Source organism: Camelina sativa, chromosome 13, assembly GCF_030686135.1.
Source record: "Camelina sativa cultivar CO46 ecotype springtype chromosome 13, ASM3068613v1".
Lineage (NCBI taxonomy): Eukaryota > Viridiplantae > Streptophyta > Magnoliopsida > Brassicales > Brassicaceae > Camelina > Camelina sativa.
Genome location: NC_141892.1, coordinates 6,694,418 through 6,719,112, shown reverse-complemented (window position 1 = coordinate 6,719,112; position 24,695 = coordinate 6,694,418). Strand labels below are relative to the sequence as shown.

Sequence of the window (24,695 nt, the reverse complement as noted above, 5' to 3'; positions counted from 1 at the left end):
ATAGAACCAACAACTCACCATCTCAGACGCTCCGGATAACTTCAGACGTATCGAAATTGAAAACATTTGTTCAAAGTGCCTTCTATATAGTGTCTTGGCCCAAAGGACTCTCAATCTTGCTCTCAAGTTATCACAGTTCCATTCATTCTTTAACCACAAGTTGCGAATTTTTAAAGGTATGCGCATAAATTATATAAAACATATTAAGCAAGATGGCGAAAAGTTATTTGGATAAACACTCAACAGTATATGTATCTGGGTCAGAGTGATAGGTTTTAAGCCAAGAGAGGACTGAAAGAATTGGAAGCTGTTGAGTTGGGTCTCCAGCAATCACATCTGCAAATACTCCTAGATCCTTCCACGACCCGCTGTGACCTCCTCGTGTGAAGCTTGATATTCACCAGCTTTCCCGCCATCTGCCATTGACAACAAGAACATCATCAAGATTTTCTGAATCTTAGATTTATACATTGCAGTAAGTTCTACACCATCAAATGAGTGTGATCAAAGGCAGATACTAAACCACGGCGGATCAAGGAAGTGACCTTAAATTAGCCATTGACAACATCAAACTGAAGTTTTTTTAATCTAATACTCTCTTTTTGCACAATATCAATACTGATTTAGTTACACCATGCTGTCAGATACTATTATTTCTTTCTATTTTCCCCCATATCGCCATATCCGTAATAGTATTTAAGTCTGGTAGGTACATACCATTCTCCATGTCAAGTCCTCTGGACCTAATGGCTGAGCAGGGCTCGAATATAGGAAATGCCGCGAGTACTGGAAAAGTTTAAAGGAACCATATTACTTAAAATACATAAAGATCCACTGCACAAGTGACGCATATGAACTATGAAAATAGGTAATATCATTTTTTGCAAAATCAAAGTTTTTAAAGAGAAGGAAAAGTAAGTACATACTTGAGCAAGGTTATTCTGCAATTCCTTGATTTGGAAGGGCTTAAGGCTTCTCAGATGATTTACAAGCCACCCTGGCTGTATTGCGTCACTGGAAGAAACAAGCACAGCAGCCTGAGATGAAAAACAAAAGAAAGAGAGCAAAAAGTCATACAAACTCTGCTTTATGTATATAGAATAATTTAGACAAACAAGGGTTAAAACTCTGATATACCTTCTTGTAATTAAGTATTCCTTCAAAAGGAAATTCTAACTCGTCACTGACTATAACAGGTATACAGCCACTGACAATGGCATCAAACAACCTCGCCGAAGATGGTGTGTCACCAGCAGGACACAAACAGAATAAAGATCTGACAGAAGGTAGACAAAATTAGATAAACAAGTTGAAAGCAAAGAAAGTATTGCACCGCAACCAAACGGGCCATGAAGCAACTCAGAATATACCTACGCATGCCACCTTGAGCTGCCAATTTTCCTCCCTCTCCAGCAGTCCCTTCAGAAATAATAACATCCTTGATACCACTTAGTTCTGCACCGAGTTTGGCACGTATTTTACCTCCCTAAAACAAAATTTCAGCAACCCATTCGTGAGAAACAGAATAGAGAAGGCAAAGAATGACTAAGAGCTTTCCCAGTATAGTGAGGTATTCCAATTATTCTTCATATAACAATAGAAGTATTCCAAGTATTATGTGAATCCTAAATGTCAACAACAAAGAAAAAGGCAAGAGCATTTGATTGTAACTTATAAAGTAATAGAATTAGAAGTGGTATGATTCTCACAGCATTCCTCTTCAACCGCCCTCGGAAAAAAAGTAGTGTGGTCCTCCTTGGTGCACTTTCTGACAAGCACTTGGCATCACAAATATCAACATTGGGAACGTAAGGAAGAATTAAGTCTTTCTCCAGTGAAACTTGCCCAGGCTTATACCTACAACATCAAGTTCAAACAGAATCAACAACGTATAGCTAAAGCAGACAACACGAATCACAAATCAGTTACAGAAGGACATCTAGAGTCACCAATTCCCAGTGGAGTCCATATCAGGTAAAAGCCAGATTGCTTTTTTCACAAATTTGCGGACGGACTTGAAAGACCAGGGATGGTGAATGGGAAATATGTGATCCCTTCCCTCGGACCTCTTCCAAGCAGGCTGATCTGTGACCCACTTCAAAGCTTCCTGCAGTTGGAAAAAAGTTAAGAAAATGTTACCAATGACATGTCCTTTGTTAAACACCCGGGGGTAAAAGTTCGAGTATATTCAAAACACAAGTTTAAAGAGTTAAAATCAGCTCGATACTTTTCAAAGAAAGCACATGGAGATGTAAACTAAATATCTAAAATTGAAGACTGAATCTAATGTTCTAGATAATATATATAATCAAAGCTCACTCACACCCTATAGAGTGCTTTGCATTGCTGCTTCTCCAACAAGAAGAAGCTGATCGTAGTGAAAAACGGAACATAGAAGAAGTCAGCGTCTTGCTGCTTATGAACTCTCACGACACTTTTCAAACGTCTTTCGGATTCAGGAGAGATCAGATCAGCCCAGAGCCAATAGTCAATAGAATGCTGCAATATAGAAAAAAATTAGCCAAGTTATTCAATAGATACAATTAAGCTTCTTCTAACAACAAACCAAATGATTCAATTAAGCTTTCTTATAGTACCTGTTCTATAAGGCGATGCACAGGGCTGCCATTAGAGGTAGCATTCGAAGTCTCTTTGTAAGTATTGTGAAACAACCAGAGAAGATCAAAAGTGAACTTCTTCGGCATCTCGTAAACGTAAACCTTAATCGGAAATCCAAGAGGAGATCCCGGATCTTCGCTCAACCAACGATTCTCTCTCTCAAACACCATCTCGTCGAGCTTCCTCGCGTCGTCGTCAACTCTCTCGCCACGAACCGTATCGTCTCTAACCGGTGAAGTGAGCTTCGGCGCCTTATGGATCAAGAAATGCTCAAGCGAGGTAACGAAGGACGTCTCTGACCGGTCCGACGAGTTCACATAGGATACGGAGGGTTGGGAGGAGGAAGAGAAGGTGTAGAGAATAACGAGAAGAGAGAAGGCGACGAGGGGAACGATGAGATATAGGGTTTTGGATCTGGGTCTGGAGGAAGTAGTACGATGATGATTTTGCTGTTTTCCAGACATCGTGAGAGAGATCTGATTCTTTTTCTTCGATCCGAATTCGATTACAAATTTTTGTTACTCATTTGGGTTTTTTTTTTTTTTTTTTGCGCTGATAGTGGAGTGTGGAAAGTGGCGATGGGCGTCACCTAATCGCGATTGCGTCTGCGATTGTTAACGCTAAATTGCATAACTGTACTGATAAGTAAATTTTCTCAACTCCGGCGCAATCCTTTTTACATTCTAAAAAATAACTTGAAATTAAAGTACTATATTATAAAATATTCAATTTTTCTTTCAATTTTTATCGTAATTTCCAATAATAACTTTCTGTTTTATTTCTTCACTTTAATAGAAATAATTCACATAATATGATTCTTAATTTATTTTATAATTTCATTCTAATTATAATAAACTAAAGTATATTTATTCTAAAATTTTATTCTAGAACTCACCTAGAGAGTTAGCATCTGTAAAAAAAAACAACTTGAATCAAAGTAATATATTATAAGATTTTCAATTTTTCTTCTACTTTAAATCATAATTTCCAATAATAATTTTCTGTTTTATTTCTTCACTTTAATAGAAATAATTCACATAATATGATTATTGTAATTTCATTCTAATTACAATAAACTAAAATATATTTTAAAATATAAATATTTATAGAGAAATAGCTGAATATATATTTTATTTTAAGAGAGAACAAAATGTATATTTAAAATTACAATCTGATTAGCTTGAAGTTCCTGTCATATATTTATATTTATAGTAATTTTAAATTTTTATATTCAAACCAAAAATTCAGTTCTTTATCCACCATAAATTTATTTTTATGAATTTTTCACATATTTTATTAACTTACATATTCTATCAAATATTTTGTAACTCTCATTATTATAATCATATCGATATTTTAAGGCATTAAATTTTAATTAATTGCAATTATTTATTTGTGTTTATATCATTTTTTTCACCTCCATAGTATTTATAGCATTCTAATGAATGATTAATGACAATTAAAAATAAAATAAATAATAAAAGATATTAATATTTAATTATTGCATTTTTGTAATTCTTATATATTTTATGTAAGAGTTCAACATGTGTGTAGCATATGCTATTATGTTTATAAGAAGTTCAACATGTGTGTATGATATATATATGTAAGATATGATATATATATATATAATAAATAAACATGTGTGATATTTTTGTTTTAAAATATGATGAAATATTTAACTTTTCTATCATCTAAATTGTTATTAATTTTTTTTGGGATATTAGTACTACATAGATATTATTCCTATATTATGAACATCAAAATATCTAGTTTTATTTTCAATTTTACTTGTCATCCTTAAGATATGTCGTGTATTTACTATTTTGCTTTAATTTTGTATTCATTTTAAGAAAAATAATTCACATCAAATTATTATGTAACTATTTTTCAATTTCTATTTACTTATTAATAATATTCTAATCATATATCATTTATCAATATATAGTTAGTTAACACATATATATATATATATATAATATGTTTATAATAATTTATTAAAACCAAATTATTGTGAATTGTAAATCTATATAAGTTAGGTTTTGGTCTCACTTATACTGGTATAATTGAATCATTTTCCATATGATTCTTATATATGACTTTATCAATCTTTCAGAAAAGCGTCTTTAGTTTTCGATTAATCATCTTGAATAATATTTATTTTCATAATGAATCTAAATAATATAATAAATAATAGGTAAGTTTTCTTCAGTTTTTGGATAGTGGAAAAACTATTGAAGGAACTAAGAAAGCTATAAAACCATAATTGAGAGAAATATTTTATAATTTTTGTACAAGTTTTGGTAGATACTTATTTAAAAGAATATTTATGTAATATAAATTATTAAATAATCAATTTATTCAATAAGTTACTAAACTTCTTTAAAAGTATATAATTATATTTTGGTTGAAACAATGCAACCAAAGATTATCTAATTCTGAATTAGTCGAGATACAATGGATATTATGAGTTCTTCTTAAACACTCACTAATTGACATACCTAATTACCTTACGTCCATACCTAACCAGTAGTTATACTTATAGTTATGTTTTTTGCGGTTAGAGTAGAGAAAGTGAGTAAAAAAATGTTGAGAAAGTGAGTAAAAAAGCAAACCAAAAGTAAAACACTAGAGATCTAAAGTTTCGACTTTTAGAAGTGAGTTTCATAGTAACGATAATGCAGAGGTAAAAAAAGGGCAAAAAACAAGCCAGACTTGATGCAGAGGTTCGAATGGAACAAGAAAGGATAAGACAAGACGATCTCGCTTTCCCAGCTCCCGCTTATCTACTTCCACCGGAGGTCATCTTCTGTTCTCTCTTTTTTACTTCTTCATAAAAAAAATTTTAAAAAATGTTTCAAAACTTTTGTTAGTTTATAGTTTCTCTCTTCTTGCTTGCTGCGCCGTTGTTTGGATCATGCTTATTAGTTTTTTTTTTCTAATGTTTACACGAAATTTGTGGATATGAGATTTAAGTGTTCTTCGTACTCAGATCTTCTGAACTAATGTATGTTTGTTAAACAAAAAACAAAAACCCATTGTAGGACTATATATGGTGTTGGTAGTCATATTTTGTTCTCTTGTTTTTTTACTTCTTGATAAAGAATAATTTAAAAATGTTACAAAGCTTTTGTTAGTAGATTCTCTCTTGTTGCTTGTTGCGCCATTGTTGTCATGCTTATTACTTTCTTTTTTCTATTTTTTTAATGTCTACACGAAATTTGTGGATATGAGATTTAAGTGTCCTTCGTACTCAGATCTTCTGACCTAAAATCTGAACTAATGTATGTTTGTTAAAACCATTGTAGGGCTAGGTGATGATAGTGTAATCATCAGGCATCTTGTTCGCGAAAATCCAGATCTACTTCGGAGAATTGTCCCCTCAGTTTATCGTTGAACTACTGGAAACAAAGGGTATTGTTGGCATCATTGTTATTTGTAATCCTAAGTTCGTTGACTATGAGGAGGTAAGTGATATAGCTAGGTAGCTAGAACAAATATATGAATTTTACGGCTAAGCAACTCACCAAGAAGAGACTGCCGATTTCCTAGGCATACTGTTCTGATCGTCGCATATGGGTTTATGGCATACGGTACTCTGCTTTTCGATTTGCAAAACAGTTGGGGATCTACATGGGGGAATTAAAGAGGGTATGCAAGAGCCATTTTTGAAGGGGGATCAGATGTGTTTTACCTACACAAGTTAGTGTAAAAAAATGGATATTATGAGGGTATATTTATGGATATTATCTACCCTGTCTCAGTCTTTGTTTTTGATAACGCCAAGAATTAAATATCCTATATCATCTAGTACTACATACACTATCATTTGGTGATAAATTTAGTTTTGTTTTGTTCCATTGTGATTTTTTTCTACCTTTAGTGTCTGGCTTTTGTGATTCTTCTTGGTTTTCCCTAATCAAATTCAAACTCAATTCAAATTCCTGTCAAATATTTCTTCCTAGGCGAGATGGTATTCATTATACTCCCTCTGTCCCCAAAAGAATGATGTTTAGAAGATTTTACACATTTTAAAAAACCAATGATTACTGATTTAAAATAAATTATTTTCTCTCACTAAATATATATTGTTTAATTGTAGACCAATAACAGTTTAGAAATTTAAATGATTATTTCTTGAAGTTTACAAAATATTAACTTAAGTTAATTCAAAATTGTAGAAAATCAATTTTTGTGGGACAAAAAAATTGTCTGATCAGAGAGCCAATATTAAACCTTATCACTTACATTGTCCTCCCTCGTCACTCATCTTTACTAGTCCAGTTTTTACCCGCTGGCCGGTGCTTCCAATAAAACTACCAAAATCGTAGATACCATAGAATGTAATCCCACGAAAGCTAAGCAATAGGAATTGTACGTATCTGACAAGGTTATTTTTTAACCACAGTCACCGTAAGTCCGTAACTTATTAGTAATATTTAACATATGTTAGATTACTACGAAGTACGAACTATCTAAACAGTATATGAATAGTTCGTAAATGACATGATACGTACAGCAGCACTACAGACTCGGGACACAATGGATATTATGAGCTTTTTCTTAAGACTCACTAATTGGCATACCAAATTAAAAGAAGTAAAAAAAATGTGTAAAAAAGCAAAACAAAAGTAAAACACATTTCCAATCTTGTGTCATACATAATACGTCACCTTTATAAACACATCACACCAGTCAAAGAGATCTCCAAACACAGATTACTTACACTGAATCTGTTCATTCATACTACCAATTCCATACAAGAGTGCTATTATTTCGCTTGAAAAAGAAAACCCATCTCAGAATCGAATGAGATCATCGTTCTTGGACGAAGGCTGCTCCTTATTCGGGTCACGATCAGCATTAGTCGAAGAATCACCACCGCTTTTCTTACCGAATATCATCTCATCAAGATCATCCATCATGTCATCCCCACTACCACCTCCATGGAATCCACCACGAACACCAGATGATTTTCTAACCAGAGATTCTTCTTTTCCATGAACCGGAGAGTCGTCGGGCTCTTCAGCAACAGGAATCATGGCTGGTTCGTGTGCGGTTAGTGGTGCAGAGGGTTTGTTCATATCCTCATACTTGGACAGCGTTTTCACTAGCTCGTCGTTCACATTCAAGGCTTCGAATAGAAGTGCTTCGTTTTCACCTGCTGTTTCGATGATTCTTTGGACAGTGGTTTGAGATTGACGACATTGTTGTACAAGTGTTGTTGTTAAGTCATCCTGCAAATTAGAGAGATAATGAAAACATATCGCGGATATCCCGTGTTATCCATTTTTAAATTAGATAATAGGAAATGATGCCAAATAATTCCGAGCTGATTTACCTGTAAAGCATCTTGTTGAGGCGAAGAGGACAGAACCGTGGAAAGAAGTTCAATGCTGTTTCTTGCTATATCGAAAGCTTCCTTTGTCTGCTCAGCGGTAAAGCTTCTTACAGGAGCATCATACCGAACATGTGCAGGCTCATGCACATGCTGAGGAAGATCCACATTTACTTCTGGTGCTGGAGTTGACCGAGCAGGAGTGAAAATAGGTGCCAAGCTCTCGTTGTCTCGTCCAGGGAAGCGAATACCTCTAGCTTTCAAGCTCTGCGGTACAGCAACAAAAATACAAGACAAAAACATTAAGAACTGATCATAACAAATTCTGACATCAGATCTCACAGCTTTTCATTTTTTCAATCAGTTCCTACAACTAGATTGAGCCAATTCAATGAAACATGAGTCATTTATTTATCTGTTTTATACAAAAACCATATGCTAGACATTATATTTTCCCAGGGCAAGAAATCTCATAAAGTAAGGCCAAACCACTTCAACTCAGCACGAGATGGATATGAATCAAGGATTTAAGATAGTGTCATCTTTAATAAAATAAAATAGTGTAAATGAAACCTGTATGGTAGAATTTAGTACCATAGCATTGGTTGGTACCAGGTCATAGTTACCTTGTAAGTTTCTTCGAAAACTGGTAGGTAGCGGAGTTCACTGGTCGATTCTCCCCAAGCTTCAATCAGTATCAAAGCTTTGTTTCGATTATTCACAACTGTCTGTGGATCCTCAATTAGCTTTACCATTTCATCAAGGACTCTTTCTGCTGCCACCTCTGAAAAGGCCTTCTCACAGTTCTTAACACATGTCTCAAGCAAAACCAAGGCAAGGTATTGAATTCTCGGCTGCTTCATCATTATCCTCTTCTTTATTCCACGGATCAACTCAATGCTATTAATCGTCTCATGGTTTATCATATCACATATTTCCAAATTCATATCCCAGTCAGGTTCCTCTAGATTCTCCGTAGTAGCATCCTCGACTATTTTATCGGTCGGGTTTGGCCCTTGAAAAAGTTCCTTGACTTTGAAGCTCATTGAGCTCACACCAGCACTGATCTTGTTGCTCACTTCCGAACCTCCGATCTTCAGGCGCTCACCAAATGCGGTAACTTTGTCCATAAGATTGTCACTCATCTTTGCTGATACTCAAACCTGCAAATAAAAATTGTAAACCTAGTCATGCCCAAGAAGCTGAAAGCCTGGAACTGTAGGTACAGAACATAGCAGAAAATAAGCTGATACATCTACTAATTCAAATATGCACTATTAATACTAAACAAAAACGAGCAAAAAAGGAGCTGCTTGTTGTATACTCATACAAAGGAGCCGTCAGAATCCAAACATGAATCTGCACAGCTCGCCTCCAGTATTCAATTTGTAAGAAATCACAACTAACAGTCAGAAAACACTTGAAGAATTCTGCAGAGACTCATTCACCCCATAACCAAATACACAAAAAGGTCCAAATCTGAGAATCATGGTGTGTACAACGTAATGAAAGAAGAATAATGAACCTAAGGCAGGCATCCATTTCAAGCTTACAGCTAGTGAAGTAAATAAGCATATATCTATTAGCCATTTTCCAGATGAGAATCATGTCTAAGTTAGACCTAAGATGCATATGCATGTTTAAACTACTGCTAAGAACTGAAACCTAGAAATTCCAAGACCAATGGAAGATAACAGTGATTATTCCACCAGATCACCACATAATTTTGACAGCCGTTGTTGCTTTCTTTCAAACATCTCTGTACACAATATACTACTTCTGATTTCATCATCAATCTCTTGCACCCGAATCAAATAACATACACATATCTTTACTAAGATAAAAAAACCTACCTACATGATCCATCAGGTTTTAGCATACACACGATCTACTCCATCATACAAAAAAATCCTTATTGATCCACCAAACATTAAACAAGGTATAAAAAGACGAATCTAATTAGGGTTTGCTAAGAAAAAAAACCCGAATTCGATATTCCAATATCAAAAATCCGAAAGAAAAAAAAAAAAAAAAAAAAAACTCAGTCATCAGCAAAAACCCCATGAGGAAAACGCAGTTCATATCATCGAACTAGAACGATCAGCATGGAACAACAGTAAACCAAAAAGCAGCAAAATCGTTAAATTTTTTTACCTTCTGATACGCTACAAAGAGATGCGAAGTTTGAAGAACACAAAAGCTCGAATAAGGTGGTCGATCTGGTAAAAATGATGGGAGGAGGATGAACTTGAGATAGGAAAAGCTGTGACAAGGTCAATTCCCGTTGACGCCGTACATATATTCTGATTCTGACGAAGAAGAACAAAACTGCGTTTTCGTCTTTTTAAGTTTGTTTGTTTGTTTGGTCGCTGGAATAACTTTATCCTAACTACGTTTCCCTTCCTTTACGCTAACATTATTGCCAATAAGATTTACTTTATTTTTCTAATACCTGTATATTATTTTTAAAATTTGTCTAAGCCAATCATCCAACGAACCAAAATAATCGATAACCATTTTTTTTTTTTTAATTTTTATCATTATGTGGAATTTGAATTTTATTTGGTGAAAAATAACATTTATATTAAACCATTAAATTGTTTTTTGATTTTGATTTAGCTTAATGGTATGCATTAAAGCTAAAATCTTCACGCCGGGTTGAGAAAAAAAGGAATCAAAAACTGCAGAGCCGTTTCTCAATTCTCGAACTCGTAAGCTTCGTCGATTCTCTTCTTTAGACTTTTTGATTATCCTAAATTGTTCCATTTCTACTATAGAAACCTGACCCGAGCAGCAGATCGCTGTGAATTGAAAACGCTTAATTTTCAATCATAGATTCTCTCAGTTTTCAATCAAAATCACTTTTTGTGTGTTTCCAGGTTTTGTGGGTAGGATAGAAGGAATATATACTTGGCGATGGATTTAACGTGGTTGAGTGCCCTAATAGTTGGAGCTGCACTTGGATTCTGCATTGGCACTCGCCGTTCCAATACCAAACCTGTTGTTGTTGCTGCTGCTGCTGTTGATGGAGATACCAAAACTCAATCCAAGGGTCTACTCGAGATCGAGAAGCTCGCTGATATACTCGATGATTTCAAGATGGTTTCTTTCTTTTACTACATTTTGTCTCTTTTATACTGTAATCGAAACACAGTCAGTTGTTGTTGAATTGACTTTGTTATCAAAATCTGTTTTGTCTTCACACTCCTCAGGTTTTGGTTGTGAGGAATGATCTTAAAATGGGCAAAGGAAAGATTGCAGCTCAGTGCAGGTAATTTTAACTAACTAATCATGCTCTCTCTGTTTCTCTTTATTGTTTCATTCTTAAATATTTGGGGTGTTCTTGTACTGATTGTTTTGATTTATGTTTTGCGTTTTTTTTGCAGTCATGCCACTTTAGGGTTATACAAAAAGCTTGTTCGTCGAGCTCCAAAAGCATTGGACTGGTATTCCCTCTTAAGTCACAAACAAATCGATTTAAGTAACTTAATGATTAGAATAAAAAAAGTATTGGTTTGCTATTGCAGCTGGGAGGAGTGTGCACAGCCAAAAGTGGTTGTTAAAATCGAGGACGAGGATGAGATGCTAGAATTGCAAGTGAGTTTACTAAAACAATTTGTAGTGTTGTTACTGTAAAGTGGATTGTCTGTGTGATTGAAATCTATTTTGGGATCCACAGTTTTAGTGCTGTTGACAAATTTGATCTTCACGAGCTTTGTAGGAGTTGCCAGATGTTAGTTTCTTGATATATCAGACCATGAATATTTTAAGGGGAATTTGAGATTTCATGGAGCTGATCCATTTCTTAGGATGATGCATTGACTGTTCATATTTCACAATATTGACAGGAAAGGGCTAAATCCCTTAAACTGCCTACCCATATCACCATTGACGCTGGAAGAACGCAGATCGCCCCAAGTGAGTTATATAGTTCATGCCCCTTTCAAATGTCAAATCCCGTGGTGCTTTTACCTTTGTTAGCTGGTTAATTAACAGGGATAAATCCTCCTTCCCCTGATCTTCTTTTGTTAGTATTTTAGGAGCATTTTTTTGCAAATAGTGAATCTAATACACGTCTATGTCCTTTTCCAGATTCAAGGACAGTCATGGCTATTCTTGGTAAGTTGTTATATCTGATCCATGTCGTTTGTTTTAAAGTTAACTCTGATGGAAAAGAGATGAGTTTGAGAGTTCCAAATCTCAATTACCCTAGATAACTTACATGTGCTAGCTTATTATTAGTTCAATCTTGGTGCGTGTCCTTCAACCTGAATGGAATCTGTAGCTCATAAGAATACAAAATATGAAAATGTAAGCTATAAAGGGGGACGTATAGTGTTGTATGGTATCCAAATTCATATTGTTCTGTGATAAGAGAATTGAGATTCTTCTAGTAGAATTTGTTTGTTGGTTGGTTATCATCAGCTTTTCTTAGCATAACATTCTAAGACTTAAGAGGTGTTACTTCCGCAGGACCAGTTGAAGTTGTTGATGAAGTAACAGGTGGACTAAAGCTTCTGTAGCACCTTCAAATTTCGATGTGACTTCTCTTCAACCGGATCTCTCAGATGGACCAAGCAGAAGCGAGAACATGAACTCCACCTTCTGACTTCGTCTGGGACTATCTGTGAGAAATCTTTAGTTGTTACGTTTACTCATGATGATGACGAAATATCCCATTTTAAAACATTTTGGACATGTAGAATTTAGAATTTGCCTCTCCAGGATTAGATTGATTTGACCAATGGTGATATCAATTTTTTTGCTGGCTTTGTATAAGGGGTACCAAATGCTCGAGCATTTTTTGGCACATTGAGAAAATGGCTTTGTTCTAATGCCCAATCCATGGAGTGTTGGTTAGATGAACATGACAAATGCAACAAAAGATCTTGTTTTATTATGAACACACTAATGGTATGGAGTGTGATTTTGTATTTTTCAGCACAAATAAAGAAGAAAACTATTCATCTACAAAATTTGCTTAAATTATACAATCTACATGAGGCCTATAACACAGTGCTTATGATCCTTTTCTTTGTCTCTTAACAAGAGACCGTTCCTGAAATCTGCAGTAACCATGTGAAAACCCTGAATGTATGGTTTCACTCAGGTTGCTTTCGTAGCCTGCATGATGTTGGAAGACCCATTCAGGTAATATGAAATTGCAATGAGAAATCATACATCAAACAGATATAGGGAGGCAACTAAAGGAAGTAAATGAGAACCTGTTTGGTGATTGTTTTCTGGCTTTGTACCTATCTGATTGACAGGTGCCATAAAGCTTAGCATTATGGCACTGCTATTTATATGTGGTTGACAGGTGCAGATATAAACTGATGTGCTGCTTTTTGAATGGGATGCTTTAATAATTACTAACTTGATATCCTCAGAACAGAATGTGCAAATCAAAACTGTTGTGTCTGTTTCAGTGAATAATGAACAGACCTCTTACGATCCTACTGTTTGGTGGAGTGCATAGAGAAAGCGTCATCACCAGAAACCTTTGCAGGAGCACAGTCCATTATTGAAATGATGGAAGCGACTAGAGTCCCTCAATATAATCTCATGATCAATGATTCTGGACATGTATGTGAATGCAGTATGGCAATCACCACATACCCGTAAATTCTTCGTAATCCTGATAGCAGCACCTTGAGGAGTTGTTAAAATACCGTATGCAAGAGCCAACTTCTCACTGTGCTCCAAAAGAAGATCATCTTTCTCTTCATCGTCTACATCATGAAGAGCAAAGCCTGTTTCAGGAACATAACCAATATCCTTGATGCGTTGCATATAATCTGAGAGGACCTGGTATATTTCCTTAGTGTATGGATGAGTTTTATCACCAACAAAGAACGTAGTAGTTCCTTTAATTCCTTCGACCCAACTACAACCAGGTCTTTTTTTAATTCCATTATGTCTCATCAATGATCTGATCCTAGCCACATCTTTCCAACGACTTGCATTTGCATATAAATTTGAGAGCAATGTATATGATCCATCGTTATTAGATGCTAGTTCTGTTATTTTTTTAGCGGCGTACTCCCCGAGTTCAACTTTTCCGTGGATTCTACAGCAACTGAGCAAAGCAACCCATACCACAGGAGGAGGCTCCATTGGCATTTCTTCAATAAGGCGTAACGCTGCATCCAAACGGCCAACACGACCTAACAAGTCAACCAAACATGCATAATGCTCCGGGCCAGGACTAACCCCAAAATCAGTTTCCATTCTATTGAAATACTCCATGCCCTGATCTATCATTCCTGAATGACTGCAAGCATACAATACAACAAGTAATGTAACACCATCAAGCTTAAAACCTATTCTCCTCATCTCATCAAAGATTCCAAGAGCTTCTTTTCCATTACCATGCATACCGTAACCAGTCATTAGAGATGTCCAACTAACTTCATTTCTCTCCATCATGTTGTCAAATACAAGCCGGGCATCACCGATAGCTCCACATTTTGCATACATGTCTATTAGGCAGTTTGATACAAACAGCGGTACTGCATTCTGCTGGTTTCGCAATGCATAAGCATGAATTTGCTTGCCAACTCTTAATGCCGCCAAACTAGCACATGCCACAAGGGCACATGATATGGTAAAAGCATTTGGTCTTGTTCGGTAATCTTGCTCGAACATCTCAGAAAAAAGTTTGAGAGCTTGATTTGCATCCCCATGTTGGGAGTAACCACCGATCATCACAGTCCAAGTTACAACATCCCTATCCTTGGGGGTAAGTGAATCAAACATAGCACGCGCAACATCAACCTTTTTGCACTTAGCGTACATGTCAATCAGTTGATTAACGACCATATTATCATCACCATGACCATTTTTACACAAGTCTATAGGATACTTGATGGCATAACAATGAATCTCTTTACCATGCATCAATGATCCAGCAGAAGCACAACCTGAAAGAACTGAAATAAGCGTGACTTCATTTGGTTTTATCCCGGAAGACAACATCTGCCTACACACACCCAAAGCTTCATATCCAAGGCCCCGCTGAGCATACCCTGAAATAGCAGCACTCCAAGTTACAACATCCATATTTATCTTTTCTTCCTGCATCTTCTCGAACAACCTAACAGCATCATCAAATCTTCCAATCTGTGAGAACCCAGCAACCATTGCATTCCAGGACACTACATCCTTAACTGACATGTTCGAAAACACTGTGTTTGCCTCATCCATCATCCCGCACTTCGCATACATATCCACCAAGCAGTTTCCTACAAACATATTCTGTATTATCTCACTTGTGATCGCAAAACCGTGCAATTGCTTCCCTAGTGAGCGAGCTCCAAGGGAAGCACAAGGAGGAAGAACATTCACAATGGTGATATCATCAGGTCTGCATCCGAACTCATTGGTCATCTTGCTAAACAATTCAAGCGCCATCTTAGGTTGGCTAACTTTGCATAACTTTCTATTATAGAGTTCCACGATACAACATCCCAAACAGGCATTTCGTCGAACACCTTCCGTGCATCACTCAATGAACCACAACGAGAATACATAGCAACAAGCGCGTTCCCCACAAAGAGATTGGACATAAATCCAGTCACCAGAGAAAGCCCGTGAGCAGAGACTCCACAACGAACGGAGTTGATCTCTCCACAAGCCTTGAATACAAAAGGGAATGTGTAATTATCCGGCGTCCATGACAGAGAATGCATAAGACGGAATAAAGAGATACATTCACCGGCGCGGCCATTCTCGCCGTGGAAGCGAATGAGAGAATTCCAATGGTAGACACCTGAATCGGAAGGAGGGAAGCGACGGAGTAGTGAAACAGCAGAAGATGAGCAACCGAGGGAGACGTAGGTGGAGATGAGGTGGGAAGTGATATTCAAGGTTAGGATTCTGAAGGAGAGGAGATTCTGGTGAATGAGCTTGACTTGGGAAACGGTCTTGCATTTGTGAATAAACGGCGGTGTTATCTCCGGCGGCGATGTGGAGAAGAGAGAGACTTTAATGTACTGGTGGGATTTCGCGGCGGCGTTGGGGAGAGGAAGGCGGCGGATCATACTAGAGTTACTAGAGTGGCGGGTGATTTTTGCGTTTTAAAACTAAAACAAATTAATTCGGTTCGGTTCGATTGTAAGTTTAAATTTCCGGTTTTAATCCGGTTTTGGAGTAGAGACTCGAAGAAAGTAATGAGAACCGGATGTGAGAAAGAAGAAAGTTATAGACCGATTGAATTTAAAGTCAATATCGGTTCGGTTTAATTGTCGGTTTACGTATGCAGCAGGAAAAGTGATCTGCGGTTGCGGTTGAATGGACGCTTTAGCTCTAGCGTTTGTGGTTCAAATTTGAAAAGTTTCAAAATCTAAAAAGCAGTAAATCGCAGTTTGTAGTTCCGAGAAGGGAGGAGCACAGACCTTTAATCTCCCGCCTCTTTCACACCACCAGACTCCATTATCGAAGCTCGTTCACTCTTCTCTCTCTCTCTCTCTCTCTCTCTCTCTCTCTCTCTCTATCCTGAGGAGAAAGGTGAAATGCGGCGTAAACCTAGACATCGTGTACCGGAGACTCTATGGAGGTTATTCGGAAAAAGAGCCAGGAATTTGAACGACGCAATAATAGATCTGATTAGTTGCTGGAATAGCCAGCCGGAACAATGCCGATGCCGGGGTCAAGGTTGTCTCGGTTGCAGCAGCGATAAACCGGCGTTTCTGTTGCGTTCCGATGATCCTATTCACTACCGTAAACTTCTTCACCGATGCTTTGTTGTCTTTCACGAGCAAACACCTCCGATTCTGGATTTCTCGCCAACAACTTGTTGGTCACAGAGAGAGGTATGATTCTGCTTCGCACTGTACCACTCATTGCTTTTGAGTTCTTAATTTGATAGATTTCGAACATTGATGTGGATCTAAATTGGAAACGTATTGCTTCAATTAAGTTTTTCAGATTGTTGAAAGAGTTATTGAAATTAAGCAATCTGGATGTGATTGCCAAAATGTGATATGTGCCAGATATGACAAGGTGAGCTCTTCTACTGTATCTTTCTCAAACTCAATAGTAAAGTGTAGCATTCTTCAGTCACTTGTGAATCAAAGAAAATCTAATGGTTTCTCTTCCTTCATGTTCACCTGTTTGGCAGTATGATCAGTCGAGCCATATTTTGGAGTTACTGACAAATTCATCATGGGAGTTTCTTCTCAGCCGGGTTTGTTGTCAAACCTTTTTGATGATTTACTTTCAATCTTCAAGTTGTCCGGTTGCTAATATTCAAGTTTCCTTTGTTTGTAGGTCGGTCAAAATTTCATGGTTTATCTTCTGCAGCAAACATCAATATTCTTAACATTACTAGGAAAAAAATACCAGCAAGTGTCTGGACCTCCTCTATGTGTAAAGCAAAAGGGTGAGTCTGATTGTTCTCTTTTAAAGCTTCTGAATACGTTATGGTTTATCTTTGCAATTTTCTTGGCCATCTATTATCTTGCTAAAGTGTGCATTCTCCATTGTATAGAGGCATTGTCAGTGGATGAAAACAAAAGAAAGAGGGATGACAACGTGCAGCCATCAAAGAAAAGGCAGCGAATTTCTTCTGCTGTCAATGACTGTCCTAGGGATGACTCTGCAGCTGTTACGCCCATAGTTAGCGAGGATGTAACTAAACATATGGAGATTAAATCTAGTAAGCGTTCAAGATTGTATCTTAAGCGTAGGCGAAAGCGGAGAAGGGTCGAATTCCAGAAAGTTGACTGTGATGCACCTTGTATAACTTCTTGTACAAATGGAAATGAAGCTGATAAAAGGAATCTGCACATGGGTGTAAATGGAAGTCTCACTGATTTTGCAAAGCAGGTAACTTTGGTGAAATGATTTGTGCAGTCAAGTTATAGTTGAAAATTTCACAAGTTTAAGCATAAATTTATTGCTTAAAATTTACTAAGAGACCAGTATAAATTTCTCTTGATATTCGCCAGCCTTGAAATATTGATGGGGAGGTTATTTTTATTTGTACATGATGCATTTTATTATCAGTAGCATCTATATCTTGCTGGTATTAGTAGTTAATAATATTATTCCTGACACTTCATTACCTAAGTTTTACTAATCACTGTTTTTGTAGGCTAAACAAGTTAAAAGAAAGAAGCATTTTGAGTTTGGCAACTCAGAAACGTTTTCTGTTATCCCACCGAAGCGTATCCTTAGTTGTTTGACAATGACTTGTAGCAACGTTAGCTTAATGGGGATTTTATGTGTCTCTTCTCCATACAGTTTTTCTGCACTGAGTCTGATTCCTTATGATATACAGACATTTTAAAAACCTTGAGGCCCAACTGCTCTGATTCAAAGTTCCTAATGAACCATATATTTGGTGAAGTAAACGCTTGGTCAATGGCGCCATCTCACGGCAAAGGCAATTGTCCCAGTGGATCTATTTGCTTGTAAGTCATGCATTTATCCCCTAAGTTCTGTAACTTTTCATACCTTAAATCCTTGACACACTTCTTGTTTTTCTTTGAGTATATTTTGAGAGTCGAAACTGACTTCCAGGGTACTAAGTTATTTTTAATTGACTTCGTAGAGAATGTTGACTAGTTCTATAATATTTCGGTTTAGTTCAACAGGAAAGGATACCAAACTGGAATCAATTATATTATTCCAAACTGTTCTAATGCTTCACGAAAAGTATCGTTATTCTGAAACTTGGAGCATGTACTCAGATAACGTACATCGTAGATATAAGTAGTCTGAGTTGACTTGAAGGAGGATATAATTTTTAGTTTTGTTGATTTAACTGATGCAGGGAAATAAAATGATATGTTGATTCCCTTTCCACTATTCTGCAGATACCATTCACTGCTGAAGTCTCTTAAAAGTCTAATAGGAAAAGCGAAGTCCTCACATTTGAAAGTGTTACTAGATAAACATTGCCCAGCTGTCTTGCTGCAAGAGGATGCATTGAAGTCCACAAATGCGACTTTACAGGTTGATAGTTTTCCTTCAGAGACTGTTTCATATCAAATTTTTAAGAGCCAACTTTTTTTGGGCATTGTTATTGTGAATAACAGAAAGAAACTAGAAAGTGAAATCAACAACACAGTTGCTACTTGCATATATAATGCCCAAACCTGCATACGAATTCATATTCGTGGCACTTCTAACTGATCTTTGGAGTGAAAATCCTTACATGTCTTTATTACAGAGTTCCTGGAGGCAAAATTCAGATAAGCTGCCTCATGGATCAAGTTCAGAAATGGGTAAAACAAATTGTCCCAGTGTCGAAGAAACGAAACTGTATTGCACGAAAGACCAAATAGTTTCCTTTATTTGGGCCATATTTAGGTACATTGTTCCAGAGAGTTTGCTTGGGACTACTCATCAGATGAGGGTGCTTAGAAGAAACATAGCCTGGTTTGTTTCAAGGCGAAGAAATGAGAAATGCACGGTGAAGCAATTTCTGCATAAAGTGAAATCATCAGATTTCCCGTTCTTCACCAGAAAACAGTTATGCTGTATGGTCAATGGGCATGAACTCCAAGATGAGTCCATCAGAAGTATACAGCAGATGTTGTGCACGAAATGGATTTCTTGGCTTTTCTTAGAGATTGTCAAGAAATTGGTGCACTTTAACTTCTATGCCACTGAAAGCCAAGGAGGGCGGCTAAATATTTACTATTACCGGAAAAGCAGCTGGGAAAGGTTAATAAGCAAAGAAATTAGCAAAACCCTTGATGGATATGTCCAAGTGGACAATGCTGAAGCTCAAAGTAGAATGAAAGAAATGGGGTTATCGAAGTTTAGAATTCTACCAAAGGCAAACGGTGCTAGGATGGTGTTAGATTTTAGTTCCTCGTCAAGGTTGCGATCTCTTCGTGATACACATGCTGTGTTGAAGGACATCCAGCTCAAAGAACCAGATGTTCTTGGGTCTTCTGTTTTTGACCATGATGATTTCTACAGAAACCTATGCCCATATCTAATCAGTTTGAGGAGTCAATCAGGAGAACTTCCTCCTTTGTTCTTTGTGGTTGCGGATGTATATAAAGCATTTGATTCAATCGACCAGGGTAAACTGCTACATGTCTTTCAAAGTTTTCTGAAAGATGAATACATCTTAAACAGATGTAGGTTGGTCTGCTGTGGGAAGAGATCCAATTGGGTAAACACTATACTAGTCTCGAGTGATAAGAACGCTCGCTTTTCAAGATTCACATCAACTGTTCCATATAATGCTCTACAAAGTATTATGGTTGATCAGGTACGTTTTTTATTCTTAACCTAAAAGCACATTATGTTCATAAGATGAGAAATATGATCAACTAGAACAAGAGTTCCAGTTCAGAGTATACCATTGTCATTGTGTTGCCTTTTAAATTATTGATTGATCTGTGTGTGAAACTAAAATGACATGCTCCATTGTTTGATTTTTTGCTTGATAAAAGAGGATAATATGTTCAGGATGGTAAACCCAAAAACTATTGGACTAGATCCCTTTTCTTAGAGCTTCTAGCGTTCCTTATGTTCTTTACTTATTTTCTGAACATTGTTATAATATGATCCAATTTTATAAGGGGGAAAACCATCAAGTGAGGAAAAAGGATCTCATGATTTGGATAGGAAATATGCTACAGAACAACATGCTGCAGTTGGATAAAAGCTTCTATGTACGAATTGCTGGAATACCTCAGGGACACAGACTATCATCGTTGTTATGTTGTTCTTACTACGGGCATCTTGAGAGGACTTTGATCTACCCGTTCCTCGAGGAAGCCTCTAGAGATGCGTCTGCTAAAGAATGCAATAAAGAGAACGAGCTAATCAGTTCCACGAGCTATAAATTACTGAGATTTATTGATGACTACCTGTTTGTGTCTACCTCAAGAGATCAGGCGGCTAACTTCTATCATAGGTTGAAACATGGATTCAAAGATTACAACTGCTTCATGAACGAAAAAAAATTCTGCATAAATTTTGAAGATGGAAAAGAGTCTAGGTGTTCTTCGAGCAGGATGTATGTGGATGGTAATGGAATTCCTTTTGCCAGATGGACGGGTTTGCTTATTAATTCCCGCACATTCGAAGTGCAAGTTGACTACACAAGGTCTGTTTCATCTCTTCTCATTTCATTCATAACTATACTTATTTGGCTCTGTTTCCGTAGTTTTTGTTGCGTAATGGATCGTCTGTTTGAGTCTAATTTTGTCACTCAAATTCATGGAAACAGGTACTTGAGTGGCCATATAAGTACAACCTTTTCTGTAGCTTGGCAGAACCAACCAGTTGGTAGTCTTCGAGAAAAACTGTGTTACTTCTTGGTTCCCAAATGTCATCCCATTCTATTTGATTCGAATATCAATTCAGGACAAATTGTCAGGTTAAATATCTATCAGATCTTTCTGTTAGCTGCAATGAAGTTTCACTGTTATCTCTACGAGTTGTCCCGGTTTTGGAAGCTTCATCCTCAAACTCTGTTCAAATTTATCACAAGTTCTATCAGGTATGGAATAGAAACTCTATTACTTTTGATATCAGTTCGACTAATTTGGTTTGATTTTGATTCTGTTAAATAATGTACTATGCTCTTGAAATCCTTCCAACTGATAGGTATATGTTCAGACTCATAAATCGAAGGATGCGCAGATTCAACAGTGGTTCTAGTTTCAGACCAGTTCTTAGATTATATAAAGAAGAAGTGATATGGCTTGGCTTACACGCTTATATTCAAGTTCTGAAGAAGAAAAACTCCCGATATCGAATCCTCTTGATCTATTTAAAATCTGCACTTTCTAAACACAATCTTTCTCAACTTCTATCGCCGGAACTGGAGTATGCATCAGACCATTCAAACTCTTCTTCACTTTGGAAATTGAGGTACTGATCCTTTATTCAGAATTTATTATCGTTATCGACGTAGTTTCTTGATCAAACTCTTGAATTTTTTGTAGCATGTTCAACTTATGTAATAAATATTGAAAACCCCCGAAGTATATAAGTCTAATAATATTAAGAGAAAGATCCAGGCATTGCTTTTATGTTACATCCCAAAGATTAAAACCAAATTCCCAGCTTTCATATCAAAGAAACCAACAAGGAAGAAACAAACGAAGCAGTTTCACTGGATAATATTAGTTACTTTGAGTAATCAGACGAAATCGGAGAATACCCTTCTGGCAGTTGCTGCTGCGACTGTGATGGTTGTGACGGTTGCTCAGCTTCAACCTTCTCTTTTGTTTTCTGTCCAACCTCTCCAGCTGCTTGAGCAACTCTGTTGAATGCTCCTGCGGCCCAACTCACACCAGTTAACACGTAACGGTTCTTCATCACAGCACTTCCTGCGCTGCTCACAGTCTGTTCCGCAGCTGCATACACAGACTTGGTCCTCTCTGATACCTGAAAGTTTTGGTCCACCGCCTTGATTTTTTCATTCACTAAGCTTGTTCCAGCTGTTAGTTTTTGGCTTAGACCGATTTTTTGGTCTAGTGAAGCAACTCCTGCAGTGGCGGTTGAAGTGAAACCATGTTTCTCATCAAAAGCTTTTGCTTTGCCAACTGCATCTTTCCCAAGAATGAAACCCCTTGCTAACATGCTGCTCACAACATCTTCTGCCTTCTGGACAACAGATTCTGCACCGCTTCCACTGCTGGCCTGTGTTTCCTGATGAAAATAACACAAATTAAAACCCATCAGAGATTTAAGAGGTATACGTTTATGCAAGTATGAATAATCAATCAATTCATTTTTGACCAATCCTATTGATTGGAAGAAAGAAAGAACAATATATGAATAGATACACTGAAGATGGAAGACATTACAGCATGAGGGGCAGCCGGTGGAGTGTAATTAGGAGCCATTTCAATGACGACTGATTGATCTGCAATACTCGCTCCCTGAGATAACATCCCTTGTTAGTATAAAATGCAAATTACAAATTTAAACTAATGTTACTTGTAATTCTCCAAGTCCAGACAGAGAACAGGTTCCATTAGGACTGAGAAGTGAAAGTAACTCTTGAGTATTTCTTAGCATCTTGAACAAAGGGTTAAATGTTGATGAGAAAGGCATGGATTGGTAACAAAATTAACAGTCATATGTAATAGCTGAAAGTTACATTAATATTAAGATTAGAGGAAAAGGGTTTTAAGGTGACTTAACTGATAAGAGCACAGCTGTCTCTGCTCCTTGAGGATCTTTGAATGTGACATAAGCACTATGCTCATCACTGCTGGTTTCAACATGAAAAAAAAAACACAAGGGTGAAGAAGATTAAAAGAATTGTATCTAATTTTGCTGAGAAAAAGCTAAGATCCTTCAACTAATCCAAGAATAAGTTGATTTTAAAAAGCTTTAAAGTTCATGAAATCAATGAACCCGATGACTAACCTTTGGATGTCGATGCTTTCAACTTCACCAGAAAAAGAGAAAAACTCTTTTATATCATGCTCTGTAGCTCCTGAAGAGAGATTGCAAACTTTGACTGACCTTATCTGTCACCAAAAGATTATAGTATTATAGTAAAACACATTGATCTAGGGATCTCATCATATAAAATCAAAGCTGAGACGAAAATCATGTTGATTCAGAAATGACACACAACTCATGGGTAGATAAAATATTCTAAATCAAACTATTTGCCTCTGAAACTCAACTGATTGGGAGAACAAAGAAAAAACGATAGTTAGCATATAGCTGCTTCACTCAATAAATCTCCAATCTCATCTTTCACAAAGTAGACCAAAAACCTCACAACTAAGCAAGTTCCCCCAAAAAAGTGCGCAAAGGAATCAACTATCTAAACTAGAATCACTCAAATGAAATATGATCCTGAATGATTTTTTTTTTATATATATTCCACCACTATTAACACCTTATCACTCAGACGCAGGCTGGACAAATTCACAAGTACTTTGGCCAAATTACCTAGGCAAGTTTCTCGTTTAAATTGAGGCACAAAATAATCGCGATTTACAAACAACAAACAAAAACCTAGAAATCACGATTTTTTCAAAATATATATATATATATATATATATATATCCAGAGTTGCATATACAGATCACACCGAGACTCAAAAAAAATTCGATTCCAGGAAAACAAATAACGACGAAGATAATCAAACTCGTCCAAAATAGCATCGCATCGAAGATATATGTCGGCAAGTGCACAACAATAATTAAACCACAGATCACCCAAAACTTCTGAAAAGCAGAAATCAAAATCAATAAAACAAATCGTTCCAATCATCAGAAATCAATTTTCACCGAGAATCAAAAATAGATTACAACAAAATCTAGCAGTAGAGGAAAGAGATTACAAATTTAAACCCCAAAAAAGAGAAAGGAAAACGATTAATGTAGAACATACCGCCATGGATTTGGATCTTCGTATTTGTTCTTGCTTAGCTTTCTAACGCAGATTCAGAGATTGAGGCCTATAAAACCAAAACGCACTTCGAGATCGATGATGCTTATAGAGAGGGATAGAGAGAGAGGGAAGAGTGTATTTTGCTTTATATGACACCGCACAACCAACGTGTGGGATTGCGTTTCGCCTTTAACTATTTTTGCACTATTTTTAATAATTGTTCCCAATAAATTACATTTTTCACTTTTTTTTCCCCCTTTAATGGACTTTTTCTTGTTATGGCCCAACTCTTCTTCTCTTTTCTCCTTTTTGCTAAACCCATTACTGTGGCCCAAAACTCTCTCAAAGTCAAAAAGCCATGAAAGTATTGACGCGAAGTCAAAAACCAGTAGAAGATTTTCTG

General features: G+C 36.6%; 6 protein-coding genes and 1 pseudogene across 10 annotated transcripts in view; 3 read left to right on the top strand and 4 right to left on the bottom strand.

Moving 5' to 3' along the window:
- Positions 1-24,695, top strand: part of LOC104735714 (SART-1 family protein DOT2) — a 47,995-nt gene that overhangs the window by 388 nt on the left and 22,912 nt on the right. The gene's annotated exons all lie outside the window — the stretch shown is intronic.
- Positions 117-3,296, bottom strand: LOC104735725 (putative arabinosyltransferase ARAD1). The gene is made up of 9 exons (XM_010455564.2): positions 2,598-3,296; positions 2,326-2,499; positions 1,950-2,107; positions 1,710-1,857; positions 1,371-1,486; positions 1,138-1,276; positions 927-1,037; positions 718-786; positions 117-416 (listed from the first exon to the last, which is right to left on the bottom strand). The coding sequence occupies exons 1-9, from the start codon at positions 3,081-3,083 to the stop codon at positions 276-278; spliced, it is 1,542 nt and encodes a 513-aa protein (XP_010453866.2). The 5' UTR covers positions 3,084-3,296; the 3' UTR covers positions 117-275.
- Positions 7,237-10,396, bottom strand: LOC104735724 (TOM1-like protein 1). The gene is made up of 4 exons (XM_010455563.3): positions 10,112-10,396; positions 8,584-9,120; positions 7,961-8,224; positions 7,237-7,856 (listed from the first exon to the last, which is right to left on the bottom strand). Exons 2-4 carry the CDS (start codon positions 9,100-9,102, stop codon positions 7,419-7,421), a joined length of 1,221 nt encoding a protein of 406 aa, XP_010453865.1. The 5' UTR covers positions 9,103-9,120; positions 10,112-10,396; the 3' UTR covers positions 7,237-7,418.
- On the top strand, positions 10,412-12,891 carry LOC104735723 (uncharacterized). The gene is made up of 8 exons (XM_010455562.3): positions 10,412-10,668; positions 10,837-11,059; positions 11,170-11,228; positions 11,344-11,403; positions 11,485-11,554; positions 11,806-11,875; positions 12,050-12,076; positions 12,431-12,891. Exons 2-8 carry the CDS (start codon positions 10,874-10,876, stop codon positions 12,478-12,480), a joined length of 522 nt encoding a protein of 173 aa, XP_010453864.1. The 5' UTR covers positions 10,412-10,668; positions 10,837-10,873; the 3' UTR covers positions 12,481-12,891.
- LOC104738014 (pentatricopeptide repeat-containing protein At5g16860 pseudogene) lies at positions 13,299-15,999 on the bottom strand (annotated as a pseudogene).
- LOC104735722 (telomerase reverse transcriptase) lies at positions 16,276-21,954 on the top strand. 4 transcript variants are annotated; one of them, XR_015578032.1, is made up of 13 exons: positions 16,276-16,770; positions 16,886-16,960; positions 17,079-17,144; positions 17,228-17,339; positions 17,448-17,785; positions 18,054-18,126; positions 18,240-18,372; positions 18,778-18,916; positions 19,134-19,188; positions 19,274-20,189; positions 20,503-21,032; positions 21,156-21,428; positions 21,536-21,954. XR_015578032.1 is itself a non-coding variant. In XM_010455560.3 (12 exons), exons 1-12 carry the CDS (start codon positions 16,471-16,473, stop codon positions 21,807-21,809), a joined length of 3,369 nt encoding a protein of 1,122 aa, XP_010453862.2. In that variant the 5' UTR covers positions 16,276-16,470; the 3' UTR covers positions 21,810-21,954. The 4 variants fall into 4 exon arrangements, 3 of the variants coding, with proteins under 3 accessions (XP_010453862.2, XP_010453863.2, XP_087337512.1); XM_010455560.3 differs by having other exon boundaries at positions 19,134-20,189; XM_010455561.3 differs by having other exon boundaries at positions 16,281-16,770; positions 16,878-16,960; positions 19,134-20,189.
- LOC104735721 (binding partner of ACD11 1) lies at positions 21,917-24,495 on the bottom strand. 2 transcript variants are annotated; one of them, XM_087481395.1, is made up of 5 exons: positions 24,293-24,495; positions 23,312-23,415; positions 23,084-23,150; positions 22,744-22,818; positions 21,917-22,585 (listed from the first exon to the last, which is right to left on the bottom strand). In XM_087481395.1, the coding sequence occupies exons 1-5, from the start codon at positions 24,296-24,298 to the stop codon at positions 22,061-22,063; spliced, it is 777 nt and encodes a 258-aa protein (XP_087337521.1). In that variant the 5' UTR covers positions 24,299-24,495; the 3' UTR covers positions 21,917-22,060. The 2 variants fall into 2 exon arrangements, with proteins under 2 accessions (XP_087337521.1, XP_010453860.1); XM_010455558.3 differs by having other exon boundaries at positions 23,084-23,153; positions 24,293-24,477.